The following is a 16,781-nucleotide window of genomic DNA, read 5'->3' on the forward strand; positions in this document are numbered from 1 at the left end:
CTACCTAGATCTGACAGCTCTCGACCAGCCTTGACTGGACAGAATGCCCTTTCTATAAAGAGCAAACGCCTCTGGACGATTTCGCGCCTTCGCTTTTTTGTTAGCTTTTGCTTCGTTTGCCGAGGATTGCAGTTTGATCACTTGCTGCGGAACTGCCAGTATGGCTTTTATTCCTAAGTGCCTAATAATTCACAAGAGGATCCCCTTGTTTTTCTCGCACCCTTTTGATTAGCCGTTAATGAATAGCTGCATGGCTAGATTTCAATTCTGACACTGCTGAGGCTGCGTGATTCGTCTTTTCTTTGGCAACCCTTTCTACCCATGCACAGTCAGAATAGAAAAGTCATGGGCACACAGTTACACATTAATAGGTATGCCCCTCTAGCTGCTTCATCGACAGAAACTAGAATACAACACAGTGTCAGCAAGCGTCCCTCAGTGAACCGAAACAGTGGTAAATGAAAGGATCCAGACGATCCGAAGTTGACTTGGAACTACTGGACTAGTTATTCAGGGGTGACAAAACGAAAGTTGTCCTAATAAAACGCTGAAAGATTCTGGAGTACACCGACGGAAGATAACGTGAAGATTATCAAAGCCGGTCAATGGTCAGTTGGCAGGTTGGGTAGGTTAATCATCGGATAGGTAGGTTAATCATCGCCATGGAGACCGTAGTTACCAGTTAAGGCTGTTAATATCTAACTACGGTGGTTACCTTATCTATGTAGGTTTAGTCACGGTTAGTCTCTAACATGTCTAATCTGCGCAAGCCAAGAAGAAGATGCAAATCATGCAATTATTCTTTTCGGACGCTTCATGACGTGGAGGACCCATATTCCATGCATGCGCCTCCTAGAGTATCGCATGCTTCGTTTAGAAGACGGATTGTGGAATGTAGCAGCATTTTTAACAAACAACCGGACAGAGCTCCGTATCGTGGAAAAGGAAAGTATAATAGAACGATAGTCATACAAGAATAGCAGTATCGTTACGAACCGGCCCCGTGCAGTAAGCGGTTAAAATTTTTACAGACGTTTTTCAGTACGCAGGCGCGGATTTTAGCTGGAGAAATCTTACAAATTCTAAATCCATTGCTTAGCCAAAAAGTTCTTAGGAGATCTACCAACGCCTATCTATGTATAGCTCTGTACTCGGAGCCGCCGCACTTTGCTCGGAGATGCCTCTGACAAGAAAGTGAGTCAAAATGTTAGAACTATGAGACCCCATACATGTGATAAGTCACTTTCCGTTAAATTTAAGAGAATGATGGTCCCTTTACATGTAAAAGAAATCGAAAATAGTCATGTGGTGTACTGAATGAAAGATCTCGATGCGTACTGTGCAACAGGCCATTGTTTTAACAATATAGGGGAGAGATTAAAAAGTGAGCATTGAACTAAAGAAACCATTGTCAGAAACTACCCCACCGAGATATCTTTTCAGTTTGATAATATTAAGGGCAGGATTCATTTCCCTTTACTTCCTAGTTTTTTAACACCAATAACAACAAACCTTTAGGAAACCCTCACATAAATATTAAGTTAAAGTAAATTTTTTTTTGGATTTAAAATCAAATAAAGACAATATTTCATCTCAATATAATTATCTGTTCGACATAATTAGCATTAAAAGTCATTGATAACGTGAAAGTAACAATTATGTAGTTTTTTTTCTTTCCACTGATATCATCTTGCTTCAAACTGTTCCAGATTTCTCTGAAAAGAAATTTTAATTACTTATTGCGAAATATCATTTTCGCGCGAGGTTTGTGTAATATTCTGCAATTAATCTGCTACCGACAACCCGAGTGCCGGGGTCGGGGCTCAGTGACATAATTCATTTATTCAAACCTAAACTTTTTCGTCTCTGCATCTGAAATGCTTCTGTTATGGATATTGGCTTTATCAGAAAGCACTTTGGATTTCCGGTAAGTTCACATAATGTGGAGCTAACATAGCGAAAAATAAATACACATTTGCTCAACAAAGCTTGACGAACGGGGGGGGGGGGGTCATCACAATATGATAGTATCACACTCCCTTTATTGAATTAGTTCTGGTCAGTAGCCGACCGGTGGCAGTTTGAAGCCAACATCGAGAGGTGAACGGCGCCCCCCTCAGCTGATTGTTCGTGCATAGTCTGGTCTTCCTATAATCAACATGTTTTCAATTATCCTGGTAGTTTTTCTTGGTGTCACCCAACAAGTTGTGGGGCAACATGATACCCACTTCAAGCCCAATCGAAGTGTTATCGTTCATTTGTTCGAGTGGAAGTTTAATGATGTGGCAAATGAATGCGAGAAGTTTCTAGGACCTAGAGGATATGGCGGAGTGCAGGTATTAATTGTTTTCTGTTATCATATCCTCCGGGAACGTTTTCTGTGTTGCATAAATATATAGGATAGTAGCTCTTATATAAGGCATACTCTACAACAAAATCAGAAAGGCATCCTCTTGTTTCTTTACGCGTTACATAGACATCTTGCTTTCTTAGTCAGTTCTCACTAAAATTGACGTTTTGGGAAAAAATTGAAATGTATCGTTTTGTTGCTTAATAAAACGCTTCACAATCAACTGTACTCTTTAAAGGCTCGAAAAAACAACCCCTCGTGCTACTACTTTAGTTAAGCGTTGTTGATGCAGGTTAGACTTAGATGGGGAACATCTTTTTTATCACACTTTCTATCTACCAATATAATCTCATAATAGGTTCGTTAGTTGGGTGGTTCACACTGCTTGCAAGATCCCAAGACAGGCTCAACTAGTACAATTACATTGTTTTGAAACCACAGACTTGTTTGACCGAAATGTATAATACGATGTCCTGAATCAAAATATTTGTATATTCAATATAAATATTTTATTTCCTTGGGTATGAGATCTTCTGGGGAAGCCCTGCCCAACGCATATTACCTGATTCTCGCAATTGCACATGAAAGGTGCCAGTATTTTTTCTTCTTCTTAACAGCTGCGGGAGTACATGTTATGAGGTAAGCCCAATTTTATGGCCTGGTGTCCAATGGATCGGTGCACTTTACATATAGACAAAACTCTGCATATACTTTTGGATAGTAACTGTAGTAAGCTTTTTATCGTCGTATGGTAACCACATATTCCTCCATTGGGCACAAGCGGTCTTACCTGCCGACAAGAGCTAAAACACAAAACTCCTCCTTCAGATTAGAAGATCAACTCTGCACTTCGAACGAAAAGAAAAACAAAAATTAATACGAAAATGCAAATCAGAACAAAAAAGCCTACTAGCAGTCCAATTGCGCCTTCTGCACCGAACCAAAAGCACTCCCCTACTAAAAACCAAATGCCACGGTCCTCCAAGCACCAGCCATCAGCTGCGTCTTATTAATTTTACCTCAAACAATGAACCCGGAATTCATAATCAGCTAGGACAACAACTAAACCTGCTCGCGGCCGTACTTGTCCACAAATTTTTTTATATTTTTATATAGCCATTTTTTATCCTACCGGCCTCAACAAAAATCCTTGATGTTTCCCAGCATTGACACTGACAAGAATAACATCCCACCTTAGAAAACGACCATATAAACGCATTTGATAATACCCAGGACAATCAGGTTTATGATGACAACAACAACAAAATAAGGTTAATGATCATTTTTGAAATATTCGAAAAATTTTTTGTTATTATTGGAAACATTCAAATGAATTTTAGGCTCTCGATAAGTGATTTGAGTGAGTGAATGTTTTCGTTGTAATATGAAGTTGGAATGGAGGTATCCAAAGAAGCTGAATAGGAGGGAAAACGAAGGAAATAGGACGTAGGAAAATAGGATTTCTCAAATTCATTGGCTTACATAGAGCAAAACTTACTTTTATATGGATTAGGGATGATAGACTAATCAATTGTAAGTGATAGAACTCAATTCTAAGATATACAACAAATGAAACGTTGCTTCTCAGCTTTCGAGGTTAAAGCAAGTTAAATCAAATATAGCCCCCAAAGATTCTCTTTAGCTACGGGATTTCTATCCGCGTTTGTGTCTGAGATGTGAGAGGCAATATTTCAAATTGAGTGAACTTATATTGCGAGAAACTACCATTGGATAAAGGATGAAATATTTTAATTCTTGATTCTTGGGTTGTCGTCGAAATCCACTAAAAATTCAGGCTTCCTCTTACAGAAAGAGTACTGAATAGTAAAATTCTTCTAGTGATGCTGGTCTGCCGTGACCGGTGTAAACCAATGATAGTCCCAGCTTTTTCTCAAATCGAAATCCAGTTTCACATCGGTTTGTTCATCTATCCACACATAAACCCTTTACTCCTTGTTCCTAGGTTTGCGTGTGCTACATTAGTTAAGGAACAGGGAAAGGTTGTTCTGCCTTTTAATAATTGACTCTCTGACTTAAGGCTGATGAATGGGAGCTCAATCGATAGTATTTTTAGTGAAAGAAAAAGCAGCAGGCTCGTTGAAGAACACCACGAGAGCTAAATATCTTCAGCAGTGGCACTTTCGATGGGAATGCCCCTCTCCTCTCTTGATACCTCTTTCACTAAATCATATGGCGAGGTAATGTTGTCGTTTATCTTTAATGATGGGCTTAAGCTTTTTATTATTGGTTTCTTTCACCTATTCTTCTTTAATACGAATGAGGAAAGGTCCACTATAGTTAATACTGACTATACCGGTCTTGACTGCCCCAGGTTTTTTTGTGTTGCAACTGACGACCATTCTTTTGATTTTTATGAAGCTGATTTTTGGCAGCTTTGCTCAGTTGGTAGATATTTGACAGGCACTGATGCGCTACGGCTGGCAGTTCTTGCGCCTGTTGACTTATGACTCGATACCAAAAGTTTTTTCTTCAGCGATTCTCTTCACATCATCTCCCCTCCTGTAGGCAGTAGTTTTAATTTCTTTCATTTTTGATTTAGTTATAGGTTTCCATCATCATCATCAACGGCCAAACAACCGGTATTCGGTCTAGGCCTGCCTCAATAGGAAACTCCAAACATCCCAGTTTTGCGCCGAGGTCCACCAATTCGATATTCCTAAAAACTGTCTGGCATCGTGACCTACGCCATCAGTCCACCTCAGAGAAGGTCTCCCTCGTCTTCTTTTTCGACCATAGATATTGCCCTTATATACCTTTCGGGGTGGATCATCCTCATCCATACGGATTAGGTGACCCGCCCACCGTAATCTATTGAGCCGGATTTTATACATAACCAGACGATCGCCCATCTTTATGTAGAAGACCAAAAGTTCTTCGGAGGATTAGCAATTTTTCTTGCTAAGAACCCAAGTTTCCGAGGAATACGTTTCGAGCGGAATAGTTTTTCTAAGCTGAAATAGACTCTACCGTCCGACAACAACCGTACGCGGATTTCATCACCGTAGCTGTTATCGGTTGTAATCTTCGACCCTAGATAGGAGAAATTATCAACGGTTTCAAAGTTGTAGTCTCCTATCTTTATTCTTCTCGTTTGACCAGTGCGATTTGATGTTGTTGATTGGTTGGTTTTGGGTGCTGACGTTGCCACCATATTGTTATAGGTATAGATTTTGGCTTTGAACCAGAAGTCACTCGGCAGAACCGTTTTAGATATGCGAAGTTCGCACACTAGTAGGTAAGTTAGTTTCTTGGTTAACAAGCCACGGACGTAAACACTTTTGCTTAGTATTCACTTTAGTACTCTTCATAGAGCAAGGCAGGAGAGTTCCCGAACTGTTGCTTCAGCCGTTACAACAGCGATCTATTTCAGACTTAGCAGTAAAAAGGTTAGCCCATCTGTGGTAGATATAACACAGCCAATTAGACTATATGTACCGGTCTTCTCTCAAACTGGGGGTGATGAAGCTAAGCTATCCATGGAAAGATTGCACTGAGAAGCTCAAGTACAAACTGCCTTCATCCAGATCGAGAAGGTGGCAACCAAGGTGCACATTGATCAAAGCAAGACGAAATATATGGTGGCAACGTCAGCATTAAAGGCCAAAGAGGTAGCAAAATCAAATGGCATTGATCAAATAACAATCAAGATAGGAGACTACAACTTTATACCCTGTGAGTTGGGGCTTAAGAATACATTAAGCTTACCCTGCTTGTCGTAAGAGGTGTCTACAAGGGATAGAAATTTGTGGACTAGCAACCTGCAAATTTTCTAACTTTACTGCAACCGAAACATCAACAACGCCTCGAATAGAGACTGACCTCACGGCAACGGCTTTTGGCTATCGAAAACGCAATGTACGCACGCCCCTGGAAGCTTTCTCCAGCTTAAGCAAGAATTCTAGCGATATAAGCTGGACATTCTGAGCCTAAACGAAGTAAGATGGTGGGTCTCTGAAAGGTACTCCTCTCATTCTTGCCAAGTAGTAGCAGACGCGAATCCGGTGTGGCGTTACTTCTGACGGCTACCGTAAGGGGCGCTGTCTTGACCTGAGAACCGGTTTCTGGCTGACTTTCAGCTTCGAGATTTTATTGCCGGTTAAGGAGCATCACAATTGTGCAATGCTACACGCCAACAGAGACTTCCGATGTAGTGAAGAATGATGCTTTCTACGAACAACTAAATACGATTCAAGGGAAGCTTCCTGAAGGTAACATTGTGATTATGATGGGTGATCTGAATGCCAAGGTAGGATCTGACAACACCTTGCTGGAGCACGTCGTGGGAAGACACGGTCATGGCGACCGCTAAGGTAATTGTAGGAGTTCGTGGATTTCTGCAAATTCCACCGCCTCGCCATTGGTGGCGCATTGTTCGAGCATAGACCCTGCCATAAGTTGGGTTTCAACTAACTGTCGCCGGACGAACAACCAAGCAGTAGATTTAGGAGTTATCTGTGGGATGTGCGCAAAAAGAGAGCCTCGAAGGGGCCCACAATGTGATGGTTGCTTACGATCGCTTTCGTGTTGCATCCGCCACTTTCCGCAGAGTTAGGGAACTGCCATTCCTTAAGTTTAACATAGACCGCTTGTATCACCGAGCTGTCGTTCGACAGTGGGAGAGCTATATTGCTGATCGAGCGGCAAACTGAGTAACGCGCCTGAGAATATCAACGAGCATTAGGCCGTCGTAAAAATGCTCTTTCCTCGGGTGCTGCACACGTCTTCGGCCAGGTGAAGGAGCGTGATAAGATCTAGCTGACTGTGGAGTCGTGGAAGCGGATAGATGAACGGAAGAGGTTAGAGGGTTTACTAACCGCTGCGAGTGATGACGTGCGTGATGCGTTCGAACTCGTATGGCGAGCGAAATCCCGGGAAGTTCCGTGTAGTTTACGCCGTGACAAAAAAGAATTTGTTATTGTGCTGGTAAGGGGGATATGCCGCAGATCGCAATGATTTCAGAACTGTGTATCGCATCACGAAAAAGCTTGCATTTGGTTGCAAATCTTTCGCCCAACGGGTGGGTCACCCCAAGGGCACTTGGCGCTGAACTGCAGAGGAGTATGAGCATCTCGGGAAGTCGTGGAGGGAGTTGCAGGACACTTCAAGTAAAGACGAGGGAGTCCGCAGGTGTGGTTGACGCACTATACCCCACCAAAGGGTAAAGGGGAACCACATAGGATCAAAGCTGTTATTGTACAAGACAATGATCTTGTCAGTCCTCATGTATTCCTCGAAGACTTGGGTTTTCATCAACAAAAATCACGAACTCTAAGCCGCGCTCGGCAGAAGAATTCTCCGAAGAATTTTAAGCCCCTTACATCAAGATGGGGGATTGCGTGGCCTTATAACGGCGAAAACTATGAGTGATATCATGACCGTTTGGTTATAGACAAAATCTGGCTCAGTAAGCTGTGGTGAGCGTCTAGAGTTCCTTAATAAGGTAGGAATAAACCGGATACGGATTGTTGGGCAATTAATGATGATGATGGTGATCCAGCCCGAAAAGTCTGTAAGGGCATTATATATGGTAGAAAAAGAAGACGTTGCAGGCCCTGCCACAGATAGAACAATGGCGTAGGTCAAGACGCCAGGCAGCTGTTAAGGGATTCAAATTGGTGAACGTTGTTGCAAAACCGGTATGTCTGGAATTTCTTATTAAGTCAAGCCTAGACCAGATATCGGGTTTTTGCAGCACTAATTACGATGAAAGTAGTGTTATGGATGCAGCAACCCGTGGACGTGTTGCTCAGAAAGCGAAACTTGCACGGCATAGATCATACATTGAGAAAGAGCGACAACCATATTGCCGGTTGGCGCAATAATAAAAGAAATGGATGTACTAAATTTAAATATTGCAGACGTATATCGCGCACGATTATACTCCAAATACCTTAGGTTACATGCATTTCCAAAACTGGCAAAACCTATCAGTGTCGATGGAAAACATTCCGACCGAAGAGTGTGATTCGCCATCCCGAGTGTCGAGTTTATCGTACAGATTTTTGTAATGAACCGGTCAGGTGACGGCCGGTTGGTATTCTTGTAAATTTGGCGATTGCGAACGTTTTACCGGCAAGAAACTTGTGGTAGAGGCGTTTCATTTCATGGACCTTTATTTCATCATAGTCATTCCAAAGCCAGCTATCTCGGTTGATCAACCGCTTACCTAGTTTGGTGACCCCGAGGGTTGCATACGCCGCTTGACTATTAAGGTCAACTGCATAGATAATATAGTTATCGGCAGGCATTTTAGAGGTGTTTGCATCGAAGAGTTACCAGAAGGCATCTTTCTCGGCATCAGGTAGATCTGTCTGTAGTGCGTATCCGGTGAAAAAGTGAATAGTGGTCAGCTGATATAATGGTGAGCTTCATCAGCCGATCATCAAATCGTTCGACTTCTTTAATGACAGCACGAAAACTCTCTGAGGTAACAATGACAACACCGGATGCAGTATGTGGGACTCCGTTTATAGCCGTTTTTAGTTAGTTCGTATTCTATGTAGAGCGCAGATATCAATGCGCTTTTCTGAAGGGCTCTCGCAAGTTCCTCGGTCTATCCATTCAGGATGCCATTATTTAGCGCGAGGCTTATTACTCAACGCGATCATTTTTAACATATTGTATGCATATGCTTGATCGGCCTACCGTGTGACCAAAAGAGATCAAGTAGGATTTAGCCTAGAGAGGTCAAGTAGAATTTAGCCTAATGGAATAACTCCTAATATACTTTATTTATCCCTTCCCTTAATCTTAGCACTTTATTTTTGTTTCACTGAGGACAGTACAAAGTACGTTGCCTCAAACTCTCCTCCTTTACCTGGGCTTAGGAATAGGATGGAAAACATAACCGCTATATGTAGAAAATCAAACTGTCCCCGATATATAAAGCTACCACGAGAAAGAGAAGGAGGCGGCCCTGTATATCATAATCAGGTCCAATGCCTATTGAGACTTTAAGCAGATGAAGATACCTAGGCAAAATGGTTTCCAGAAAAATATATCTCCTTCTGGGAGGCTGGTCTGACTAACCAGTTTAAAGAAGAAGAAATAGAACGATCTATGGCAATCTATGAAGCCTCAAAAGATGAGCAGTTTTTTGAAGCAAGGCTCGTATTCTACACGAAAAATGGGAAAAGTATTGGCCAGTCATTGATCTTGATGCTACCACAAGTTGCCATAGTCTCTATGCAAAAAAGCAGATACTGCATACTTTTGTGAAGAGGCCCGTCAAAGAGCCCCATTGAGCACTATTTTAACGATTTACATTTCTCATAAACTATCCTCGGTAATCAACTTCTTCATCCTTGTCCTTGTCCATGTCCTTCTACAATCTATTTTTATAATATTTTGTTGTAGGTCATAATCAAAGAATTCAAAGCATTTATTCAGAGAGTAAACGATTACGCTTCATGAAACCATGAACCAGCAGCTCACTTAAAAATTCCTTTACATCATTTTAAAACTCATAAGACCTCCTTGCCACACAAATTTTACATAAAAGGACACATTATAAACCATCTAATAAATTTAGCATCAAAGTTCAAGTGGCTTTTTATTATTTTTCGTTTTATAGCTCTCTCCAGTAAACGAAAACATAATCATATCAAAAGAAAACATATCACGACCTTGGTGGGAGCGATATCAGCCCATGTCATATAAAATCCTTACAAGATCTGGCGGAGAGGATGAATTTCTGGACATGACGAAAAGATGCAATAAAGCCGGAGTACGTATCTACGTCGACGTTGTGTTTAATCATATGGCAGTGCCTAACTCCGAGATGAACGGAACAGCCGGGTCAATCGCAAATGGCTCTCAGTTCTATTATCCGGCGGTACCATTTACAAAGGACAATTTTCACAAATCCTGTGTCATTGACAAGTACACGGACGCCCATGTTATTCGTAATTGTATGTTAGGCGAACTTCCAGATATCGATCATTCACAAAGCGACGTTCAAGCTAAAATCGTCTCATTCCTCAATCGATTGGTGGAATTAGGGGCGGCAGGATTTAGAGTGGATGCAGCGAAGCATATGTGGCCTCTTGATTTGCAAGTAAGTATGGAGGGTGTTCATTGGAGTTTTCAAAGGTGCAGGGATTCGATGAGGTCGGATCAAATTGAGCCGAAAGGATCCTTTCACTAACATTCAATTTCAATTTCAAAGTCATATAGTGCTACAGAAGTGATTATTTTGGAAAGGCTACAGCGAATATCATAATTAACTTTCGTTTACGTGCTCACTTCAGTGCAACAATTCGTTTGACATTGTTCAAGCTCAAGTCAAAAAAGACACCCTCCTCCTAAAGTATTTCTGAATCTGCACAATAACGGTTCGTTTTTAAAAGTGCTAGTCATTATTTGACCTTCCTTTAAGAGAAAAATATAAAAAAGTTCACGGATAATGGCCCTCAAACGATATTATCCTGTCTTTAGTCAATATTTCCTATCAATTTAAATTTATGTGACATTTTTCAGAAAATTTATGATAAAGTGAAAAATCTGAACACGGAATTCGACTTTCCTCAAAATGCTCGACCGTTCATCTACCAGGAAGTCATCGATCTCGGCGGAGAGCCAATTTCCAAGTTTAGTATAATAACTTTCAATCTCTTGCACAACAAACCATTGTTAATCCTCTGACATCTTGCGTTTTCGCAGGACCGAATACAATCACATGGGAGCCGTCACAGAATTCCTTGCTGGCGTTCGAATCGGAACTGTATTCAACGGAAATGCACCATTGACCGCGCTAATTAACTGGGGACCAGCCATGGGACTTTTGCCGCATCGAGATGCTCTCATTTTCGTTGATAACCATGACAACCAACGCGGTCACGGTGCGGGCGGCGCTATGATCCTGACGCATAAAAAACCTAAAACTTATAGAATGGCTACCGCATTCCTGCTTGCTCATCCTTTCGGTATTCCACGAATAATGAGTTCGTATTCGTTCAATAGTACAGATCAAGGTCCTCCTTGCGATGAAAATGGTGAGATTTTATCGCCACTCATGAAGGACGATGACGGAGAATGTGATGGCGACTGGGTTTGCGAGCATCGATGGAATGCGTTCGCAAATTTAGTCGAATTTCGACGCGTTTCTGGGAATGCCACTTTAACAAATTGGCAGGATAACGGAGCAAATCAAATTGCCTTTTGTCGTAGCGATAAAGCCTTCATAGCATTCAATGCGGATTCCAAGCTTGATTATGATGTAAGTCCTTTTGCTTGTGTCGAAGCGGGTGACTATTGTGATATCATTAGTGGCAAGATTCTGGACAATCGTAGTGGGTGTACAGGAAAAGTTGTAAAGATAAGTACTAATAAAACTGCGAAAATAGTTATACCTGCTAATGATGAATACGGAGTTGTTGCAATACACGCTGAGTCAAAAATTGGAAAAAAATAACTTTGAAAATAAAATTTGAATGAAAAATGGGTGATTTTTACTTACCTAAAAAATGAAAATATAGGTTCAAGCCTAACCGTCCCCCACAGCTGTACAGAATTAGCTTTCCAAAATAATTCTAGAAAGATTGTGGAATGTTTAATTTTGCGGCACGGAGATGTAAGAAGTCATGCTGGTCTCGACTCGGAAACCTACATACGTCAGGGAGGCTAGAGCAGATATCCCGGAGATTCTCCACCTTTAAGGCCCCTTCATCTCTCCTATCTTTGCACGAGATAACCACTTCAATATTACGTCAGGGTATGGGCTCGTTATTAGGCCCTCATAAATCGACCTTTCTGCGCTTTGAAATTACACATGCTCTGGACTCTGGCATCTAGGTTAATTCGGATACACTTCCAAAACAAAACGATAAAGGTATAATTTAAAGTACCCTATGTAGCCCTTGGGGAACTGCTCAAGGTGGGAATTTGCCCACACGTAACTCCTCTCCATTCCGCCTCGAATATAGGGGATGAATTTGTGCATTGTAAGACACTTCGAATATTTGCCTGTCATACCCACTGCCAGTGGGTGAGGTAGGGTAGACGAGTGCATTTATGCACAGAGTGTTAGACTCCTGCAACCGTACGTCGTCGGACTACCAACTAAACACCTCCCCATCGTCAGAAAGCTAGCCTGGAACCGAACTCCCCCGTTCAAATCAAGAAATTCCTTTCACCAACGGGAAGGGAGGATATAGGGGATGAATTTGTGCATTGTAAGACACTTCGAGTATTTGCCTGTCATACCCACTGCCAGTGAGTGGGGTAGGGTAGACGAGTGCATTTAAGCACAGAGTGTTAGACTCCTGCAACCGTACGTCGTCGGACTACCAACTAAACACCTCCCCATCGTCAGAAAGCTAGCCTGGAACCGAACTCCCCCGTTCAAATCAAGAAATTCCTTTCACCAACGGGAAGGGAGAGGACGAAGGGAACTGTCAGTTCAAGGAATCGCCTCCCATTCGACTCCTCCACCGGTCGAGCCTCTATCTTTTTAGCAACGAGAAAGACTCGAAAATAATGGACAACACGGCTCCACCTATCAGCAGTCCTCAGCATCTCGTCGACAATGTTATCTTGAAAGAGATCCTCTGTGTTTAAATAAAGCTGCTGACAAATCCCATCCCACCTTCCAAAAGAAAAAAAAGTGCGATGGTTGTCGTCCACAACTCCATTGCAAAACACACAATCCGGAGATCATGCCTTTCCAATCTTCTGTAGTAAGACTGAAAACTTCCATGCCCACTTAAGAACTGGGTAAAGAAATAGTCAGTCTCATCATGCTTATAATTCAGCCACGCACCTAGGTTGCCGATGAGCCACGCATTTCATCTTCTTCTAGTTTCATTTAGCCAGAATATTACCACTCGTCTAGGGTGCATTGCCCTTCTTCACGAGCAACCACCTCCCTTGGCTCTTCTCCCTTGCGGTTGTATATGGCTTCACGCTCCTTAGCAAAAAAGGTAACGGAGATCACTCCCGCGATCACCACCACGGTCGGTTCAGAGGCAGTGCGGTTCGCAGACGCCATCCGCAAACCTACTTGCTCGAAATAGTTACGATATACCTCCTTGCCAAGAGCATCAGCCCATACCTCTACGCCGTAGAGCAGGACAGACTGCTTTGAACTCATAAGTAGACTTCGCCTGCTTGACGTAGGACCTCCCATTATCCTACTTAACGCTTTGATCTTCTCAAAAATTTCATCTTTGAGTCAAGAGTCAGCCTGAGGTACTTTACCATTGGTTCTGACTCGATTATTAACGAACGATATGGGACATTGGATCGGAATTCTCTTTTTAGTTATCGTGAGTCTACTTCTGATGACCTTTTCGAGCACTTTTTCAGCAGTGGCAAGCATACATAGTGGGCGGTATGAAGACGGTAACTCGAGGTCGCCTTTCCCTTTACTGATCAGCGCAAGCCTCGCCACCTTCCAACGAGAAAAAAAAATGCCGTCTTTCAGCCAAGCGTTGAGTGCGCCGAGCAGTAGGTCTGACCGGTGTTGGAGTACCAGTTTGTATACCTCTGCTGGAATACCATCGAGTCCTGACGCCTTCTTGCTTTTCATAGAGAAATCTGCCTGTTGCAACTCTTTTATAGAGAAAAGTGAACAGTCCTTCACGCTCTCCGCGTCGATGTCATCATCCCGTACGAGGTGCGCAGGAAATAGTGCCTGTACAATGCGATCCATCTGTTTGGCCTTAAGCGAACAAGGTATTCGCAGAGCTCCGATTGTTCGGGTTATCAGTTTGTAACCTCGTCCACCAGATTTTGCCAGCAGCGAACTTTGCTCTTGTTTATTGCGCTACGGAGTCTCCTTTTGGCTGATTTGTACTCCGTCATTACAGTACATATCTCCTGCCCGGTCGCTTAGACGTTGTTTTAAGCGGTGGAATCTGTGACACTCCATCCGGAGCTCAGCAATATCCACCGTCCACCAATATATAGAAAGTTTGCCACGGCTTGGTGCCCTGGGCAGAAAGGCTTCGTTATCAGGTTCATAACTAAATTTACGACTGTGTCAGCTGCTGCGCAACCATCGTCAGAAGTACCAGCGCGGCCCCACCTATTCCAAGAGTTTCGACAAATGCGCACTTTTGCAACGTTTCATGTACAGAAAGAGCGCAGGGGTGGCGCATACCGTGAGTTTGTGTCCAAGACTTCGAAGGCAATGTATTGATGATCGCTTACCGAGAGTCTTCCAGAACTCGCCACCCATCCACCACCGACACCAGTGACTTCGACATGTTACGTCCGAAAAGCTTGCCTCGCAGCCTGGGCACCGGAATGTTGGGGTGGAGCCGGTGTTTAGAACTATCAGTCCTGTTCTCGCCCTTTCAGATCACCGGTACTGAGAATTTGGTCTGACAATTGCAGGCGAACAGTTTATAACGCAGTGATAGAATCCTAGGAAATCAGATTAGGCAAAGTTTACTGAACTTCTGGGCAACAAAGTGTAGCTCCCTAGGTGACCAAAGACTCCTTTTAGAGTGTTTTGCAGAGGCTTTTCCTTTTTCCCGAAGTGAACGCAGTAAAACGGTTCCATGATGGAACGGAGAACTGTAAAGACTCAAGAAATCAACCGGGCAACTTCTCAATTGTGCTGGTAAAAGCAAAAGAACGAAGAATAGTTAAATTTCCAGAACTCACAGCGCGAATATAAGAGACTCGAGGAAGATTCCTTTAGAGAATACTGTGAGGAACTGGAGGAAGAAAAGGAGGTTTTCAGGCTATGAGGAGTAATTAAAAAGGATATGTCAGTCTTAGAAAACCGGACGAAACTTTTACGAGCTCCTGTGTTGAATCTATACAGACTCTCTTGGGAGTACACCACCCAGGAGAAAAAGTGACAGAAGTAGGAGGGACAGAGCTGACGGTTTCTGCAAACTTTTCAACACGAAAGTGTTATAAAGGGAGTTGGGACACTGCTGGAACGGCTGCTACCAATAAACCGGCTGCTACACTAAGCCGGTTCAGCTTGGAAAATTCTCTTAGTCTGCTCTTCACTCTTTAGTTTCAAAGATGGAGGACGCAACTCTGAAAGACGAGTACGCAATGGAGGTGTTCATGGACATTGAAGGGACGTTTAATTATGCACCTTTCCAAAGAGCAAGGTGTTACTAGAAGGGACGAAAGGATGCTCTCAAGGAGGTGTACTATCGCCGCTTCTGTGGAGTATGTTTATCAACTCACTACTATCCGAACAGCAAGATCTGCCAATACACGCTCAAGCTATTGCAGATGCCACAGCTCACAGGTTATGGACTGTGTAGACAGACCTTTGCCTCGACGTGAGAATTTAGACCTCAGTTATCATTGCTATCATTAGGTTAATGTTTGCTTATGTATCCGTATTGTGGTAGATTAAGGTACAACAAAAGAATTTTCACTATAAACTAGCCCCCATAATTGGGACGAACCAGAAAAATGCGTGGCATGATATACTGATGTTTTCTACACTGATGGCGCAAAAACAGAACAGAGTTCCGGAGTAGGAATCTTCTCATTGAATAAAAACGAGAAGTGGGTTTTCCCTTGGGACAATATGCAACGGTCATTCAGGCTGGAGTGCATGCGATTCTAAGGGCAGCAGCCTAGATGATTGACGAGGGGTTGAAGAGATCTGTTGTTGATTTGCCTGGAGTGAAGCCTCTTTGGTATGGGCCAATGATATTCTGGGCGTATGGGGCTATCCGGCCTAGCAAGATAGTGGAGAATATCTTATCCTCTATGTATGAGACAGATAACGCTTCATTGCCAATCGTCAAGCATTGATTCACTGTCCCATACCTTGAGCACAAGTTGATGAACCACTTGGTGCTCGCCTCCATATTTAATTAATTCGGCTGTTATGGTTGTTCAGTAGTTCATCAAAGTACTCAACCCATCGCTCCAATATGCCCATTCCATCGGAAATCAGATTTCCCTCTTTGTCTAGCAGGATGAGCATCGAGGTGTATAAGGCTTCATCCTGCTGACTTGTTGGTAAAACTTCCGCGCCTGGTGCGGTCGCTCCCTGTATTTTTCGAGTTCACAGACTTGTTGGTTCTCCCAGGCTTCCTTTTTCCGTCTGTGAAGTCGATTTTCCGCTCGACGGAGTTCGTGATAAGTACCTGCGCGTGCCCGCGTTCTTTGAGAATGCAACATTTCTCGGTATGCAGCATTCTTCCGTTGCTAGCTTATATACATCGTCAAACCAGCCCTTCCGACTCCTTTTGCGGCTGGGCCAAGTATGTTTGTGGCCGCATCAATGATAACGTTCCTCCGAAGCTCGGATATATATCCGAAATTATGACTAATAATTACAAGAATATATAACGAGGACTCACCCATCGCCTCATAACATTTGCCCCAATGCCTACAAAGTAATAGGAAACAATTCCATATAGGAAACGACAAAGATTTTAGGAGTCGGGGGAACTATGGAATCGCGTGAGGAATTAGAACGAAA

The 16,781-nt window shown here is 42.8% G+C and overlaps 1 protein-coding gene across 2 annotated transcripts; it reads left to right on the forward strand.

The window, feature by feature from the left end:
* The first annotated feature begins 1,782 nt into the window (after positions 1 to 1,782).
* LOC119655522 (alpha-amylase 1-like) lies at positions 1,783 to 11,810 on the forward strand. 2 transcript variants are annotated; one of them, XM_038061432.1, is made up of 4 exons: positions 1,783 to 1,927; positions 9,945 to 10,427; positions 10,850 to 10,959; positions 11,033 to 11,810. In XM_038061432.1, the coding sequence occupies exons 1-4, from the start codon at positions 1,889 to 1,891 to the stop codon at positions 11,781 to 11,783; spliced, it is 1,383 nt and encodes a 460-aa protein (XP_037917360.1). In that variant the 5' UTR covers positions 1,783 to 1,888; the 3' UTR covers positions 11,784 to 11,810. The 2 variants fall into 2 exon arrangements, with proteins under 2 accessions (XP_037917360.1, XP_037917359.1); XM_038061431.1 differs by lacking the exon at positions 1,783 to 1,927 and adding an exon at positions 2,052 to 2,336.
* Positions 11,811 to 16,781: the final 4,971 nt, after the last annotated feature.

Source organism: Hermetia illucens, chromosome 4 (assembly GCF_905115235.1).
Source record: "Hermetia illucens chromosome 4, iHerIll2.2.curated.20191125, whole genome shotgun sequence".
Classification (NCBI taxonomy): domain Eukaryota; kingdom Metazoa; phylum Arthropoda; class Insecta; order Diptera; family Stratiomyidae; genus Hermetia; species Hermetia illucens.

Excerpts from the sequence above, each read along its gene's own strand:
- LOC119655522 (XM_038061431.1), top strand. The coding sequence starts at position 2,160 with ATGTTTTCAATTATCCTGGTAGTTTTTCTTGGTGTCACCCAACAAGTT. Across the intron at positions 2,337-9,944 it reads GAGGATATGGCGGAGTGCAG|CTCTCTCCAGTAAACGAAAA; the intron begins GTATTAATTGTT and ends TTCGTTTTATAG. Across the intron at positions 10,960-11,032 it reads GGCGGAGAGCCAATTTCCAA|GACCGAATACAATCACATGG; the intron begins GTTTAGTATAAT and ends GCGTTTTCGCAG.